Source organism: Amblyomma americanum, chromosome 11 (genome assembly GCF_052857255.1).
Source record: "Amblyomma americanum isolate KBUSLIRL-KWMA chromosome 11, ASM5285725v1, whole genome shotgun sequence".
NCBI lineage: Eukaryota > Metazoa > Arthropoda > Arachnida > Ixodida > Ixodidae > Amblyomma > Amblyomma americanum.
The window spans coordinates 132670643-132686500 of NC_135507.1; the positions used below are offsets into that span (position 1 = coordinate 132670643).

Below are 15858 nucleotides of genomic sequence, written 5' to 3' on the forward strand. Positions count from 1 at the left end.
GCACATTCCGCAAGTGTTCACTGGCACGTTCATTAAAACATCGACCGGTTTGCCCTATGTAAACTAAACCGCAGCTTAGAGGAATCTGATATACAACTTGTGATCTGCATTTCGTGAACAGTTTTTGATGTTTAATAGGGCAAACCGGTCGTTTCTTATCCGGTTTTGACATTGTGCAAATCTTTGACAACTTTGATGGGGCCGAGAAGACAACCTGCACCTGATGTTTGCTTGCGACTTTTTTTACCATGGGACACCTTATGCATGTACGGAATCACAGGGACCAATTTTTTTGCTTCCGGAAGTTTCTCATCACAAGGCCGCTTGAATTTCTGGATTAACATTTCAGAAACAGCCAAAATCAAATGGGGCGGGTAACCCGCTTCGTGCAACCTCTGAATTTGGGCGCCAAAGCTCATAGACATCGTGTGATGGCACGACTTTCTTAAGGCACTCTGAAGGGAATTAGCGATTATTGCTCTTTTTACAAGTTTAAAATGAGCACTATCAAACGGTAAAAGCCCTTTCTTAGATCTGGGATTGTACGCCCAGCATAGGTGATCCTCCATAAAAACCAATCTAACGTCTAAAAACTGCAGTTCGCGATTCACTGGTAACTCCCACGTGAACTTGAGGCCCTGGCTGTTACTGGTGAAGACTGATAACACACTTCCTGCCGCCGAAGCTACATCGGACTCATGAATCGTCCACGTATCTAAAAATGGATACTACACGTGGATCTCTAAGTTGAATTTTGATTTGATTCCCAACAGCTGACAAGAAACTATCACAGAGTACCGGTGCCACTGAAGACCCTATGCATACACCTTTTTTCTGGACAAAGAAGCTACCTTCAAATGAAATGGCTGTCGAGCCTAAGTAGAATTCTAACAAGGCTACAAAACTATCACTGCTAATGCCAGCTGCATTTTGAAACTGAACTTCACCTGTTGTGATGATCTTATCTCTGACCGCGCTTAGAAGTCCATGATGAGGAACAGAGTAATATAAATCTTCAATATCGATGGAGAAACCCATGTACTCGAGGGAGGGCAAAACGTCCAGTTGCTGCACGACATACGAGGAACTACGAACCACGAAAGGATCAGCTTCCACCAAAGAACCGAGGTGCTTCTGAAGGTAACTACTGACAACGCACTGCCATGTCCCTTTTTCCGACACGATGGATCTTAGTGGCATTCCAGGCTTGTGGGTTTTGACCGTGAAGAATATTTCCAGGAAGCCCCTCTCTTCACCTTTTGCTCGCTTCTTGATGGCATCCAGGTGCAAGTCATCCAAGATTTTTAGTCCTTGTCGTTTCCTGGTTCGTGCGTTGAACTTGACCGATTTGAAGTATTTGTTGATGGCTGCAATCGCCTTTTCTCGAAACAAACCCACGGGTAGGACAGCAAAACCACCATCTTTATCTGCTTGGAGCGCCAGGAGACCTTTTTCTTTGAGGGCATTGGACACCTTTTCAAGAGGCGGGTTTTTCGGGGGGTTAGCCCCCACGCACCTCATCAGGCAGGCGACACCGTCATCTATAATCCTCTCTTTTCCACGCTCCGTCGCATGGCCGGCCACCCTTCTAACCATGGCAAGCATCTCCTGCCGCTTGGCATGCACCGGGAAGCAGAACTTTGGGCCTTTCTCCAACACTTCTTTCACTTTTTCTGGAAGAAAGTTGTCAAAGATTTGCACAATGTCAAAACCGGATAAGAAACGACCGGTGTGCCCTATTAAACATCAAAAACTGTTCACGAAATGCAGATCACAAGTTGTATATCAGATTCCTCTAAGCTGCGGTTTAGTTTACATAGGGCAAACCGGTCGATGTTTTAATGAACGTGCCAGTGAACACTTGCGGAATGTGCGCCAACATCACGGAAGTTTCCTTGCAGATCACTGCAAGGCGTGCAAGGGGTGTAGTCCGGATCTGAGCAAAACAATTTTTTTGAAGAGCGGTAAAGACAGATTTGAGCGAGAAGTAGTGGAGGCATTTTTATTAAGAAAGCGGGAAGCGCATGCGTTAGTAGGCCGTCCATTTCAATTAGTGACGCTGAGGTGGCGTTTCTCGAAGGCTGTCTTTAGGTTTCAACGTTTGTAAGTTTTCTGCATACATTGTTTTTCATCGATGTGTTTTATCGGCCGAAAAGACGTTTGTGTAGATACCAATATTGTAGCACTTTGACGCTGGGAGGTTTTCTCAAAGGTTTTAAAACTTTTGATGATAATTATAGTACATTGACGCTGGGAGGTTCCCCCGAAGGTTTAAGTTTTCATGTCCACCAAATTTTCCGCGTTTGTTGTTTGTCATTCTTTCATTTTCACTCTTTGTGTTAAATCACGATTGTTGAGTTTGCGCGCTGGTTGCCTTGCCCAAGCGTGTGTGTATCATTTGGATGATCAATTTGCTTTCATGTGGGTTGCGCACTCATTTAATCTGGAGACTTATAAAGTAAGAATAATGCTGTTATCAAGTGGATAGTGCAGAAGGCGTCTCTGGTCTGTAAAAGTAGCGCCTACTTCCGATGTTCTGTCTATTGAAGAAATTGCGTTTTGTTGTGTGATAAGCTTGTTGTGATACGGCTCAGTTGATGCATAAAATGTAGGGGTTTGCTGCAATAAACTTCAGTTGCAAGTTATCGCCCGTCCTGTTGTGTTCGTGCCTCTTTGTCTTTGTCGTTTTAGCGCCGTCCTAACTTCTTTCAAAATTCTAATATGTACCGTCGGAGCGGGTGCCGATTCTAGTGCCACGAGGGGTCGCCATTGGAGACAAAATTATCGCCCACCCGTTTGACGCAGAGGTTCCGGAGTGGTGGCAAACGAATCGGCACAGTTCGACTCACAAAGTTGTTAGTCGATTGAAATATTGGTAAAAGGAATTCGTACCGACTATCTTTGATCCTCGAAACCACAATTGGAGCGACCTTCGGAGGGCCGTGGCGGGCGAACCAGTGGTCGCAGAGTGACGTTGATAGTACCAAACGAATTGTCGTTTAGTAATATACACGTTGGCATCCAAATGTTTCGAAAGCATTGGCGAAAACAAGTTAGCTAACGCTCTTCATTTGATTTCGCATTCGCGAATCATTGTTTGATTTTTACTTTGTTCTTAGGTGCCGTTTCATAACACGCATTGTAAATTGTTGGGCTCAACGTCTAAAAGCGAAACATTGGCTACGAGCCGCACCGTAGTAGCGGGACTCCAGATTTATTTGGACCGCCTGGGATTCTTTACCGTGCCATGGCATCTCGCAACAGACAAGATGCAATGGCATCTTACATTACGCCTAATGGCGAGCACACGCACGCACACAGACGAACACACACACACACACGAACGCACGCACGCACAGACACACACACGTACGCACACACACGCGCAAGCACGCTAAAACACTTGCTCGTACGCACGCGCACAAGTATGCAAGGGCACACACCGGCATGCATACGCACGCATGCGATGGGTGTGTTGCTTCTCTTGCCTGGACTCCGTAAGTCATTTTCGATTGACCTTACAAGTCCGACGGAATGAGCCCTGCTTTGCCAGAGTATCCATTCGTGGAGGCTAAAATGGGTCACCTGGTGTGAAAGCTGGAGCGCATTCTTAACCAAGTCAGTGCCTTAAAAGTAGCGCGTACCGGTGATCCGGCCCAGCTGTCCACTGAGGAACTTGCCGGCGAAGCCCGCCACGTGGGCCCCGATGCTGCAGCCGATCAGATGAAAGCTCTTCCAGCCGGCTCCGGTGACGTTCTGCAACAGATAAAAATGCCCATGTTATGAATTTAATAATGTAAGATGCCCCGTGGAAGGGTGTTCGAATTAACGTAATGCGTTTTGGGCATAGGAAAAACGTGGGAAGAATACGCTTTTCAAAGAGATTTAACGCACACGCAGGGTGGGAGACGCAATATGGTCCGCTTCGAGTTCAAAGGCCTCCTTCCCAGAGACCTTAGAGCCTCGCCGAGCGCAGAGAGAAATCTCCATCATGAAGGGTTTGTGAAATTCCGAGGGCAATTAAGAGTGCTTGCGGGGGAAATGTGCTTACGGGGGAATGGAAAGGAAAGGATACAGCCGCTCTCAGATCTCGACATCTCGGTGGACGCCTCAACCACGCATGCAACTAAAGCTGCATATGCCATCGGTCCGAACCTCTGTCGCAAGCTAGCCGCCAACTTCAATTTTCGACATGTCGGTGGACACCTCAACCGAATCTTAAAGGAAAATGTGGTCTCAGAATGCATGCAGTTGAAGGTGCATATGCCATTACTCCTGAACTCCCGTCGCTAGCTAGCCTCCAAGTGACTAAAACATGTAAGTTATATGCAAAGATAAATAGTATGACACCACCCGCAACGCTGTACGACGAGCAGTTGTGCGCATGCGGCGTTACCATGGTAACCAGAGAGACTCCACAGCTGCGCCGCGTTCTTTGTCGCCGCCTCGCCGCACGCCGCTCTGTCACCCGAACCCCGCGTCGCATGCGCAGGATCGCGTATAAAAGGCGGAGATGTAGTGGGCGTCTGTATCACAACGTTTGACATGCATGAAGAGAACGAGAGTCCAGCCGCTGCTAAACGGCGGGATAGACAAGAGAAGATTAACTCTTCCGATCCTGAGGTTGTCGCCTGGCAGTTGGCTTGAACCAAATAAGAACGCTGGAGTCTGTGTTTACATGAAACAAGGTATCACGGCTATCAGACATCATCTCCCTTCGATCGTGGTGAATAATGGTGGAGCCTGCTTTGTTCGGCTTCTGGAAAGCGACATTATCATCCAGGGAGTCTACGTGGCACCGGGAACATCTGTCAAGCAGACGATTGATGTGGTTGCCGCGTGTATACCAACCTAAGGCACGCTTTCACAGTTGTGTGTGACTGGGTAATTTCAACAGGAAACAGGCCTCTCTTAGTCAGTGCATGAAAGAAAAGTTTGACTTTAATCTAGCTTCGGACCCTCACGTCCAGACTGCACGATGGGGAATTACTATAGAGCTTGTATACTAAAGAGGCTCTACCAAATCGAAATACTGTATCGACAAAATTGAGACCGCTGCATGCTACTTGACAGATCATCGGGCAGTCTTCGTCTCTGTCAAGCACAATGAATAAAAGATGTATATTCCCAATGTCTCTCATTGCTAAGCATGCAGTGACCACCACGTGCACCTCTCGCTACGTATATCCTGGCATAGCCGAGCTGAGCCACTGCCAATTTTTGTTGCGCGCGCTCTCGTGCTTTAGAGAGGGAGCAGATCGTGCGCGCGGCATCAAGCAAACAGCCCAAAAGGGTGCTGCTTTCGTCACGCCTACTTTTTGTGCCCAGAGTGCATAGCCATGTGTTGTACGAAGTGATAATTGAAATTAATGGCTACCTTCGAACGAACCTGCGGCACGAATGGGTTTCACGTTTATTTTTTCTTCGTGTCTTCAAATTAAGCTTGTTCAGCTCGATCTGCTTGCTTCCGACATGTGTATGGGTCACACGTTTCTGCTACCTTTTCCTCTTCCCATTCCGCGCTGTTTCAATGGCTTTGGCGCTAGGCTGCTCACCCCAGTGTTACAGGCCGAATCGCGCCGCGTTTACATTTGCGCTAAATAAGAAACCACATTTCGCGATATCGGTGCGCCATAATGAAACAAATTCTGTTGAAGTTTGAGACTTTTAGCATGGGCTTACAGCTGATACGACCATGTAAATCATGTTCGCTTGAAGGTAGCTCGATCTTTTGGTATGCTAAATCGAATCAGGCGCCTATTGCCCATGCAGACTAAGAGGCAGCTATATTTTTCTCTCATCCATTCTTAACTACCTAGTATACTGCAATTTAATCGGGGGTACATGCAACAAATCTGACTCAGATTATTTGCTTTATAAAAAGAGTTTTGCGCGTATGTTCCCCAGACCCCTCTATAGGTGACCGCTTATTTCAGGCCTTTCATATTCCTCCATTCCCACTATGGCATAAGTATTCTGTTGATTTACATATTTTTCAGATAATTAAGCAGGACATCACATCTTTCAGACAAACATATGTGAACAGAAATATAGACTAATCTCTACGCGTTACTTGGCTGCACTCGAGCTCGGACTAACCACGGCACTCAACTAATAGATAACCAAATCACTACAGTAGGTAAATCCTACCCTTCAATAATCCATGACGCTTTAACCAGTAAAACTATTCCTCAATTTAGAAAGGAAATGAAGTTGCTATTTGCTGATGCACCAAATACTTATGACATGCAGTGTTTTCCCTAGTCCCATTATCTTTTTTTTTGTGTCGCGAATTGTAGCGTTCTTGCAGTAATTTTCTGTGTTTATAATGTCATGTGTCTTAATATCTAATTATGTCAAAACATTAATTGATGGTATTTGATTTTGTTTTTGTATATTGTCACGGTGTTGGTGACAAGACAGGAAGCTTGGCAGCTAGGCGGCCCGTCCTTCAGTAGGGAAGACGGAGAACTTGACGTCCTTCAATCCGAGCGCCACCAGCGACAACGTCTTTTTGCCTCCCCTCTTAAAAAAAAGCGCACGCAGAAGAGCGCGCGAACACGAGCACACTCAAGCACACAAGAAAGGTTCGAAGATTCTAGGGGGTCACCGCGCAAAACACGGCTTCATGCATATAACATGGACGATCTCTGGATCGGTTAGTCGACGTCTTTGCGCTGGAACTGCCGCGTCCGGGGGTACCTCGTAATTAACGTCGCTGACGCTCCGCCGGACTTTATAACGACCGAAATAGCGGCAAATTAGTTTTTCGGACAAGCCTCGCCGTCGAATAGGTATCCATACCCAAACCTGGACGCCGGGATTGTAGAAGACTTGTCTTCGCCGGAGGTTGCATTGGCGGGAGTCTTTATCTTGTTGCTGTGCGATATGGATTCGTGTTAGCTGACGAGCCTGCTCGGCTTCTTGGGCAAACTGCTCAGCGTCATTAGAAAGTTGGTCATCGGTTGCGTAACGGAGCATTGCACCGAGCATCGTCTGAACCTCTGCCGTAGAGAAGACGGAATGGTGTGAAACGGGTCGTCTCTTGAACTTCTGTGTTATAGGCGAATGTCATGTACGGCATGATCATGTCTCAAGTCCTGTGTTGGACATCAACGTACATCGCCAGCATGTTCCACGTTCTTATTAAGCAGCTAATATGTCAGCCCGTTTGCCTGCGGGGGGGTAAGCAGTAGTTTTACGGTGGGTCGTACCACTGAGTCGAAAAATTTCGGCCATCATCTGAGAAGTAAAGGCGGTCCCTGTGTCAGTAATGGCATAGGTCGCGGCGCCGTGCCGATGTACGATCTGATCCATGAAGAAATCCGCAATCTCGGAAGCTGTGCCACGAGGTAAGGCTTTGGCCTCGGCATATCGAGTGGGGTAGTCTGTGGCAATATGTTGTTATTTCTATTCTATTTCACTTTTTTTAGGAAAATGGATTTGTCCATCCTTCTGTCATTGTTTCATGACCGAATAAACTGATTTGATTTGAATATGGTGACGCATTACCGTTCCTACCGGTGCCGCGCTTGCCTAGCCGCTTCTGCCGTGTGGTCGAAGTTATCGCAGATGGCGTAGTTACCATGGAGATATCTAAAAAAAATATGTTTATCTGGAGCCCTTCGAAACCGGCTTCGCGCACAATCTAGGTACAGCCTTGGGACGTTAAACTCACAAACTGCTGGCACGACTCAGTTTCGATGTGCAACGATGGGGCACGTACGTAAAGCTATTGCGCGGCCGCCCGAGGTCTACAGTCCGTGGTCTGTAATCTGCAGGGCCACATTACTACCGCGTGTGTACGACACAAGGTTAGTTCACATGTAGAATTGTGTCTACGATCTCCGCCTTCACAGTTGTACGCGCTGCCAGTTTACATTGCGTCGGCCGAGTAACTGCACATATATTATGGTCCCGCCAGCGCTCTTCCCTGTTGCTGCAGGCGATGGATCATTAGTAATATTTTCTAATCAATACTGCACCGGTACTTCGCATTGAACGATTCCTGCCACCTGCGTAATTTCTGTTGACAGCACACACGGCAGTAAGCAAATGCGTCATTTCAGGGAAACCCATAAGTCCAGCAAGACGCTTCCCCGCCTTTAGGCAACCACGATGCCGCGTGCCACTTCGATCACCGCAAAAAACTGCCCACCGATGGGCATAATTGGCGCACTGTGCAGTGGTCAGGCTGTGCTCGCATCCGCCGCGCCCGCTAGGAGGTGGTGGTGGTGGAAAACATTTATTGCAAAACAATAAAGAGGGGCACGAGGCAATCCTTAGGGGGCTGCCCTTACAGGGCAAAGGACAGCCCTTGGAGGGCTATCCGCCTCAGGGTGTCGGTAATTATCCGGCGCTGGTCAGCAGCAGCGGAGCTAGCCAGGAGAGTCTCCCAGTGCGACTCCGCCGTGATTGGGGATGGAGGGTGTGGGAAGGTAGGACATGTGAGGAGGACGTGATGGAAGTCTCCCGGTTTCCCGCAGAGCTTACAAGAAGAAAGGAGTTTATCGGGGTTGCGGGCATGAAGGAGAATAGGGTAGGGGGCAGTTCGGGCCTGGGGTCGGCGCAACTGGGAGGCCTGGGTTAAGGATAGGGAGGAAGCCGGCGGTGCCTAAACGCGCCGGGTATCTCGGTAGTAAGTAATAATATCTTTTAACGTAAGCAGACGCTCCTGGGATAGTGGAGGAGGTCCCTCTGAACTGTTGCCATAGAGCTCGTGTAGGGCTTTGGCGCGGGCTGCCCTGCGTTCTCCGTCGTGCTCTGGGTGCATGTGCTTATGGATTGGAAGGATGATGAGATGGGAGCGCAGGTCGGGAGGTAGAGGAACCCCCTCGGTTGAATGGGGGATCGGGGTGATGACTACCTAACACAGTAGAGTGCGGCCTGCCGCGGTACTCGACAGGCGAGTCAGCTGTGCTGTTAGGGTGGCTTCTGCCAGCTCCTCAAGCGCGTTGTGGGTACCGAGGTTGAGGAGCCGGGTTGTAGAGGTGCTGGGGAGTAGGCGGAGGGTGACCTTCGTGCAGCTGCTGAGGAGCGCGTTAATGCGGTCCCGCTCCTTCTGCTTTAAGGAGAGGCAGGGAAGTGAGTACGCCGTGCGGCTTGTGGTGTAGGCTTGGGTGATGCGGAGAGTGTTCCTCTCTAGCAGATCCGCGCGCCAGTTCGCCACGCGCCGATTGAGACGGGTGGCTTGCTGGGCTTGGGTCTGGAGAGTTTGGATGGCGTTGTCATGCGCGCCGTGGGAGTGAAGGACGAGGCTCAGGATGCGAATCATGGAGACCAGGGGAATGGGGTGGCTTCCTAGAGTGAGTCAGATGGGAGGGTTAGCGGGATCGGGCGAACCTGGGGCGGTAGAAGACTTCTGATTTAGAAGGGGAGCAGGCTAGGCCGCACGCGCGAGCGTATGATTCGATGATGTTGAGGGCCGACTGTAGGTTGTGTTCGATGTCGGCATCACTGCCTCGATTAGCCGAGACAGGGATGTGTCAGCACAGAGGCTGACATGTATGTCAAGTATTTGGGCGAGTTGGTGGGGGGCGGGGGGGGGGGGGAAGGAGATAAGCTATACTATATCAAAGAGGATAGGAGACAGTACAGCACCCTGAGGAGTTCCCGGCGGTCGCAGTGAGACACCGGACAGCCGGTGGTCGCCCATGGTGAGTGCGGCTGTTTGTTCGGAGAGGAAATCGCGGACGTAATTGTGCATCCGCGGGCCTACGCGAAGGGCGTGGAGGCCTTCTAGGATGGCTGCGTGGGTAACGTTCTCGAAAGCTTTTGTTAGGTCGACGCCGAGGATAGCTTTGGGGTCGCCCGCGAGGGAGTCATGGATTTGGTGCTTGAGTTGTAGAAAGACGTCCTGGGTGGACAAGCCCGAGTGGAAACCAAACATGCACGAAGGCATAAATAAGGTTGTTCTCCAAATACTAACTGAGCCAGTTCTGGAGAACGTGCTCCATGAGCTTCCCCACACACAACGTAAGAGAGATGGGATGGAGGTTAGCAGGGAGAAGTTGTTTGCCGGATTTGGGAATAAAGACTACTTTGGCGTCTTTCCACTGTGGTGGGAGGGCACCGCGCAGTCAGCATTCGTTGAAGTAGTCAGTTAGGGCTTTGACGGAGGGGAAATCGAGGTTGCGGAGTGCCTTGTTGTGCACTCCGTCGGGGCCAGGAGCTGAGGATGCGTGGAGGTGCTGAAGATCTGCCCTCACTTCCGCCTTGGTTATCGGTTGGTCGAGAAGGTTGTTGGGGGAGCCTGTGTAGTCAGGGTGGTCTGCGAAGGGATATGCGGCAAAGTAGAGGTCACGAAGCTCCTCGAGGAGTTCCTGCGGGGAGGCCTCGGATGTGTGTATGAGCTTTACGAGGTTGTGTTTCTGGTGTGTCTTGGACTGAGTCTAATCAATGAGATGCCGGAATAGGTTCCAGGTATGGGGCAGGCTCATGTTGCCGTCCAGCCTCTTTCAGAGAGATTCCTAATTTTGGCGAGATAGAGTTGCAGCATGCGTCTCAATCTCCTTGTTGAGCCCGGCCAGCCGGCGCCTGAGTGTTCTACTCCAGCGCTGACACCACCACCTCCGTTCGAGACTCGCCTTGGCCTCCCATAGGTGCAGGAGATGGGAATTCATCGCGTCTCCAGGGCATTCCTTTGGGAGTTGGCGAGTCACGGTGCGGACGTCACGCTGGAGTTGGTCGCACCAAGTAGCTATGTCTGAGATGGTGTGTAGAGTGCGGGCTGCTCGGGAGGTGCGGAACGAGTCCCACTTCGTGATGGTAGCATCACGATAGGGTCTACGTGTTGGGCCTTCTTATAGAAGAATCTTGATAATGTAGTAATCACTACTCAAATTTTTCTGGGTGTTACACCACGCAGCGTGAGGGAGGCGGTGGGTGAAGGTGAGGTCAGGAGTAGTGTCTGTGCAGGCACTGTTCCCGGTTCGAGTAGGGGTGGTGGGGTCTGTGAGAAGGGAGAAGCCGGCCTGCTGAGCGGCGAGCCATACTCTGCGCCCCTTGGGGGTGTCGGCTGTGTAGCCCCAGGCCGCGTGCGGGGCATTGAAGGCCCGCAAACCCCTCTATGAAGAGCTGCTGCGTGTACGCGCCCGCGAGGAGACGAGCACACGGGGACGAGCAGCTCGCGGAGAGAGAAAGCGCGCGCAGCACGCGAACACGGCCAGTCAGAGCACCGCGGCGCCGTCGCGCCCGATCGACGCTTCAGAATTCCGCCGCTACGGGAGGAGCACGGCGCTGCCGTCGCGCGGCGATCTTTAGGTTGGGGCCCCTATCGAGCGTCGTCGCTTAGGCCGACGCGGTTTTGTGCCCAGCGTCTCTTACCACTATTCTTCCTCTCTCCTTTCTGCACTTGGCACCGATTGGGAGTCAGCTCGGGTGTAGTCATCACTTAGGTATGATGTCATGACTCTAAACTGCGTCATCCTGTAACGTAACTTTGGCTTGCCGTCATCATGTTAAATTTTGCAAGTCATATCACTTTACTTTGGTGTGGCATCATTACCTTGGCACGTAACTGATTTTTGGCGTTTCTTGTCACGTACCTTTTAAATGACGTCATCACCTTGACATGTCAATGATTTCTTACAAGTTATATCGTCACATGACTTTTGTATGACGTCATCACTTTGACACGTGACTTTCATTTTTGAAAGTGATCGTTTCACCTCATCCAATAATTCGCTTAATTAGTCAAGCGAGTTATTGATTACCCATCGCTTTTAAAGGAAAAGCTTCACTGGCCTATCAGGAGCGAGCAAACCCGGCTCCGATAAAAACCCATGTGACGCCACGTGACGTGGCGCGCTGACATAGCAACGCATCACGTGACTTCGCCGCACCGCCGAGCAGAGTCTTCGCCGTCGCTGCGGCGGGGCGCCAAAGCCGCGGATGGGCTGCTGCCTGACCACGTTATCTCCTGAGTCTCACCTGGACAAAGAAAAAAATTGTTCTGCTGTTTAACTGCTGCTGAATATGGTTAGAGAGCGAAAGCTGTGGTGTTTCGGCAACTAGACGCGGCTTAGCGTCTGTAACGCTGCCCGCGTTCCGCACAATGGATAGAATGGATGGATGGAAGGTAGGAGCGTCCCCTTTGAAACGGTGTGATGGCAGTTGCCACCATTCTCAGCTTTTATTTGCTTTATTTATGTTTGATTGTGTTCTAAGCTGTTAAAATTCGCCGTTTCCTTTAAATACGCCTTCCTACACCTTTAACTTTGACACCTCTCTGTTTTTGAGCCACTAATATTCCCACCGCTTTTTGCTAATTTCCGCCGTAGATTTATTTACATGGCCATTGTTATCTCTAAACGCTAGGGCCTCAGGAAGAGTGACTATGCCGGCATCGAAATCGGGATGGATACCATCACATTTTAGTACGAGATGTTCTATTGTTTCTACAGATTTACCACTCATAGCACATGTGTCATCTTCGTTAAATTTCTTTTTATAGCTGTGCGTTTTAAGACATCCTGACCTAGCTTCAAAGTGTAGTGCACGGCCTCTTGAGTTGTGCGCTGCTAAATTATGTCCTGGCATAGCCAATGACCAGGTCGCCATTGAAAATGGTGAGTCGAGGGCCCAAAAGTGGTCTTGGCTGCAAAGGAAGTTTCGTGACGAATGGGGCAAAGTACTGCTCTAAGCGTTTGTCCCACGAGGTTCACCCAGGAAATTTTAGAAGCAGTGCAAAGAGACGATGAGTCATTGAAGGCGGGTTGGGTGAAAGTAGGGAAGGTGTTCCATGGCAAGCACGGCACTTCGCACTCGTATTCTGTTGAAAAGGGTTTGCTGTACCACCTCAATCATCTCGTCTCTGGGAGAGAGGTTCGACAGGTAGTACTTCCCCAGTCTTTTAGATCGCAGGTGTTAAGGCTTGCCCACGATAGCCAATTGGCGGGGCATCAGGGCATTAAGAAGACTACAGATCTAGTTCTGGAAGAATTCTACTGGCCGAGAGTGCAGGAGGAGATTAAGAGGTATGTCAGGTCGTGCGACTGCTGTCAAAAGACGTGCCCGAAAGGCAAAGTAGGGAAAGCGCCGTTGGCACGCATGCCTGTTATCGACACTCCACTTGATCGCGTCGCTGTCAATATTGTCGGTCCGCTGTCGCCCACATCGGCGAAAGGGAATAATATATTCTCACTCTCGTCGATTTTGCCTCGCGGTATCCCAACCTCGTGGCTCTGCCAAAGATAGATTCAGCGACCGTGGCAGAGGGTTTGGTGGAGATGTTTTCGCGAATAGGTTTTCCGACAGAGATCCTTTGTGACCAGGGCTCCTATTTCACTTCCCGAATGATGAGACAGCTCAACGATCTCTTGGCGCTGAAACATCTCAGCACGGCCCCTTATCATTCAATGTGCAATGGGATGGTGGAGAAATTTAACGGCACACTAAACCAGGTGTTGCGGTAGCTAAGTCAGGAGCAGCCCAAACCATGGGATCATTATATCGCTACGCTTCTATTCGCGTACAGAGAGGTACCGCAGGCGAGTCGGGGGCTTTCGCCGTTTGAGCTGATATTAGGACATGTGCGAGGACCGCTCGCAGTCCTCAGAGAGCTCTGGACAAGGGAATAGCTGGGAGAAGACACGAATACTACATATGGTTACGTTCTCGATCTAAGAGAACGTCTCGAGCAAACTTTGAGAGCGGCACATCAAAGTCTGTTGCGTGCCCAACAGTCTCTGAAGGGATACTATGCCAGGAACAGCAAGAAGCGGCAGTTAACCATTGGAGATCGCACCCTCATTATTTTGTCGAGTAGCCACAATAAACTCCTGATGCAGTGGAAAGGTCCATTCGTGGTTGTTAGCAGGAAGAACGACGTGGACTATAGGATAGACTTGGGCAACACTAAGAAGCTATTCCACATCCGTATGCTGAAAAGATACGAAGAGCATGCGTCTCAAGAGACCATTCAGGCGTCTGCTTTTGTCGTAATCGAAGTTGACAGGATCAGAAAACTTAGGCGCTGATCGCATGAGTTGTCTATAAATTACCTGAGGGTAATGCCCAATATACAGTGTTGCTATCTGGTGTGTTTGCAATGGTTACCTGTGCGAATGTAGTCTAGGAGTGTCTAAATGTTGTTTATTTCCCTTCGTTTTCCGGTTATGTGTTGTTCCGTGTGAAAATTGTCACCTTTATGATGCAGACGGGTTTAAGGTTTGTGTCTGATGTTTCGTATGGCTTTTATTTTCCCTTTTTCTAGATGTATTATGCTTCACCACATGTTTCCTCTGTGCGTGTTTCCACGTGCCTCCATGTGTCATTGTGTGATGTGCCTTCGGTGACTTCGGCAACGTTTAACTTGGCTGTTTACCACATGAAAATAAGGTTTGTGTGCACGAACAGCAGGTTATTTATTTATTTATTTATTTATTCACATTTCCTGCAGCGTCGTGAAGGCATAATTGCAGGGGGGATACAAACATACAATTTTCAAAGATATCTTACAGCATGCGACATGGGCTCAACCTCTGGTGCAAAAAATTTATTTAAAAATTAAAAGTATCATCAATATGAAATCACATCAGTCAAAGTAAGGAAATGGCGAAAGCGAAATATGAAGTGCGGGAAAGAGTATCCAAGTACATAAAGCACATGGGAGCAGTTTTTTCTATGTGGAATAAACTTTTTGGAAGGGGGAAGGGGGCATATGTGAGGTGCTCAAAAAAAATCCTCGGAGGATTTGTGAACGCGGTGTGTGAACAGTGGTGCGTCGGGCAGTGGAACGCTGCGGGTACCAACCCAGCGCTGCGAGTGTGCGCTTGCGAAGGGTGTGCGCGAGGCGACGGCGACAAAGAGCGTGGCGAGCACGAGGAGCGGAGAGCTGACGTGTCAGAAAACCGAGATGTTAAGGAAGACAGCGCAGGCGAGATCGTGTCATTCAAGCGTGGAGGTGGCAGCCGTCGGACGTTGGGTCCGTGCTGCCGTGGGCCTCCCTTGGATCACCGAAGCAAGCCTCCTGCGTTCATTGTAAGTGTGGAAATGGCAGCCGATGGACTGGGGGTCCGTGCTGCCGAAAGGCACTCTTGGATAGCCTGCTTTAACAATCTGGCGTTTCGTGACGCCGTCGACGGGACCTGGCTACGTTTTTCATGCGGCTCCCAAGTTCTTCGGGCTGTTAGGGGAGAGCAGCGGCGTCTCCCTGTGTTCTTCTCCGCTCCTACAGCCACCTGGCTCCCTTCCGCCGGTTTCTTCGACGCAATGCCAGCGACGCATCGCACTACATCCATCCGCGTCCGATCTGTCTGCAAGGTATGCCCGCTTCACCTGGGACGCTCAGTACCTGGGGAACACATTCCTTTATTTCTGTAATGTTGTACGCGTGTTGAGAGTGTGTTCCTTGTTTTTGTTTCTTATTGGCTCTTTTCCTTTAATTTATAAATACGGCTTCGCTTTTTTCTGTTTGATTCATTTGTTATCTTCTCTTGTTCGAATCTGCTTGCGATAGCGTTCCCCTTCGGAAAGTCGGGGACGCGTCACCGATTCGCGAAAAAGTCATGTCCTTTTTTTAGCAGATGACTGAGGGGGCGGGTGATGTCAGCAAAGCCGGGCACGAATTGGCGGAAATAGGAGCACGGCCCCAAGAACCTCCCTACGTCGTTGCAGGAATACAGCACCGGGGAGTCTTTCACGCCTCGGATCTTAGCATGGATCAGGGTGAACACCCATGGCATCGAGGACATGGCCCAAGATTGTGATCTGACGACGTCGAACGATACATGAGACATATACATCCGTCATTTCCTTTCCCCCAAAAAAAACAATGTTTCGACGCGCGAGACGACATTTGGAGATGTTCAGCTGCAGGCCCGCATGACGGAAAAGTGAAAGAACCTTGGAAAGGTC

At 49.7% G+C, this 15858-nt stretch overlaps 1 protein-coding gene across 1 annotated transcript in view; it reads right to left on the minus strand.

The window, feature by feature from the left end:
- LOC144109894 (pancreatic triacylglycerol lipase-like) overlaps nucleotides 1-15858 on the minus strand; it is a 357922-nt gene that overhangs the window by 110930 nt on the left and 231134 nt on the right. The window contains exon 4 of the mRNA XM_077642658.1: nucleotides 3645-3756. Coding sequence (XP_077498784.1) covers nucleotides 3645-3756 — 112 coding nt within the window. The remainder of the gene's footprint in view (nucleotides 1-3644; nucleotides 3757-15858) is intronic.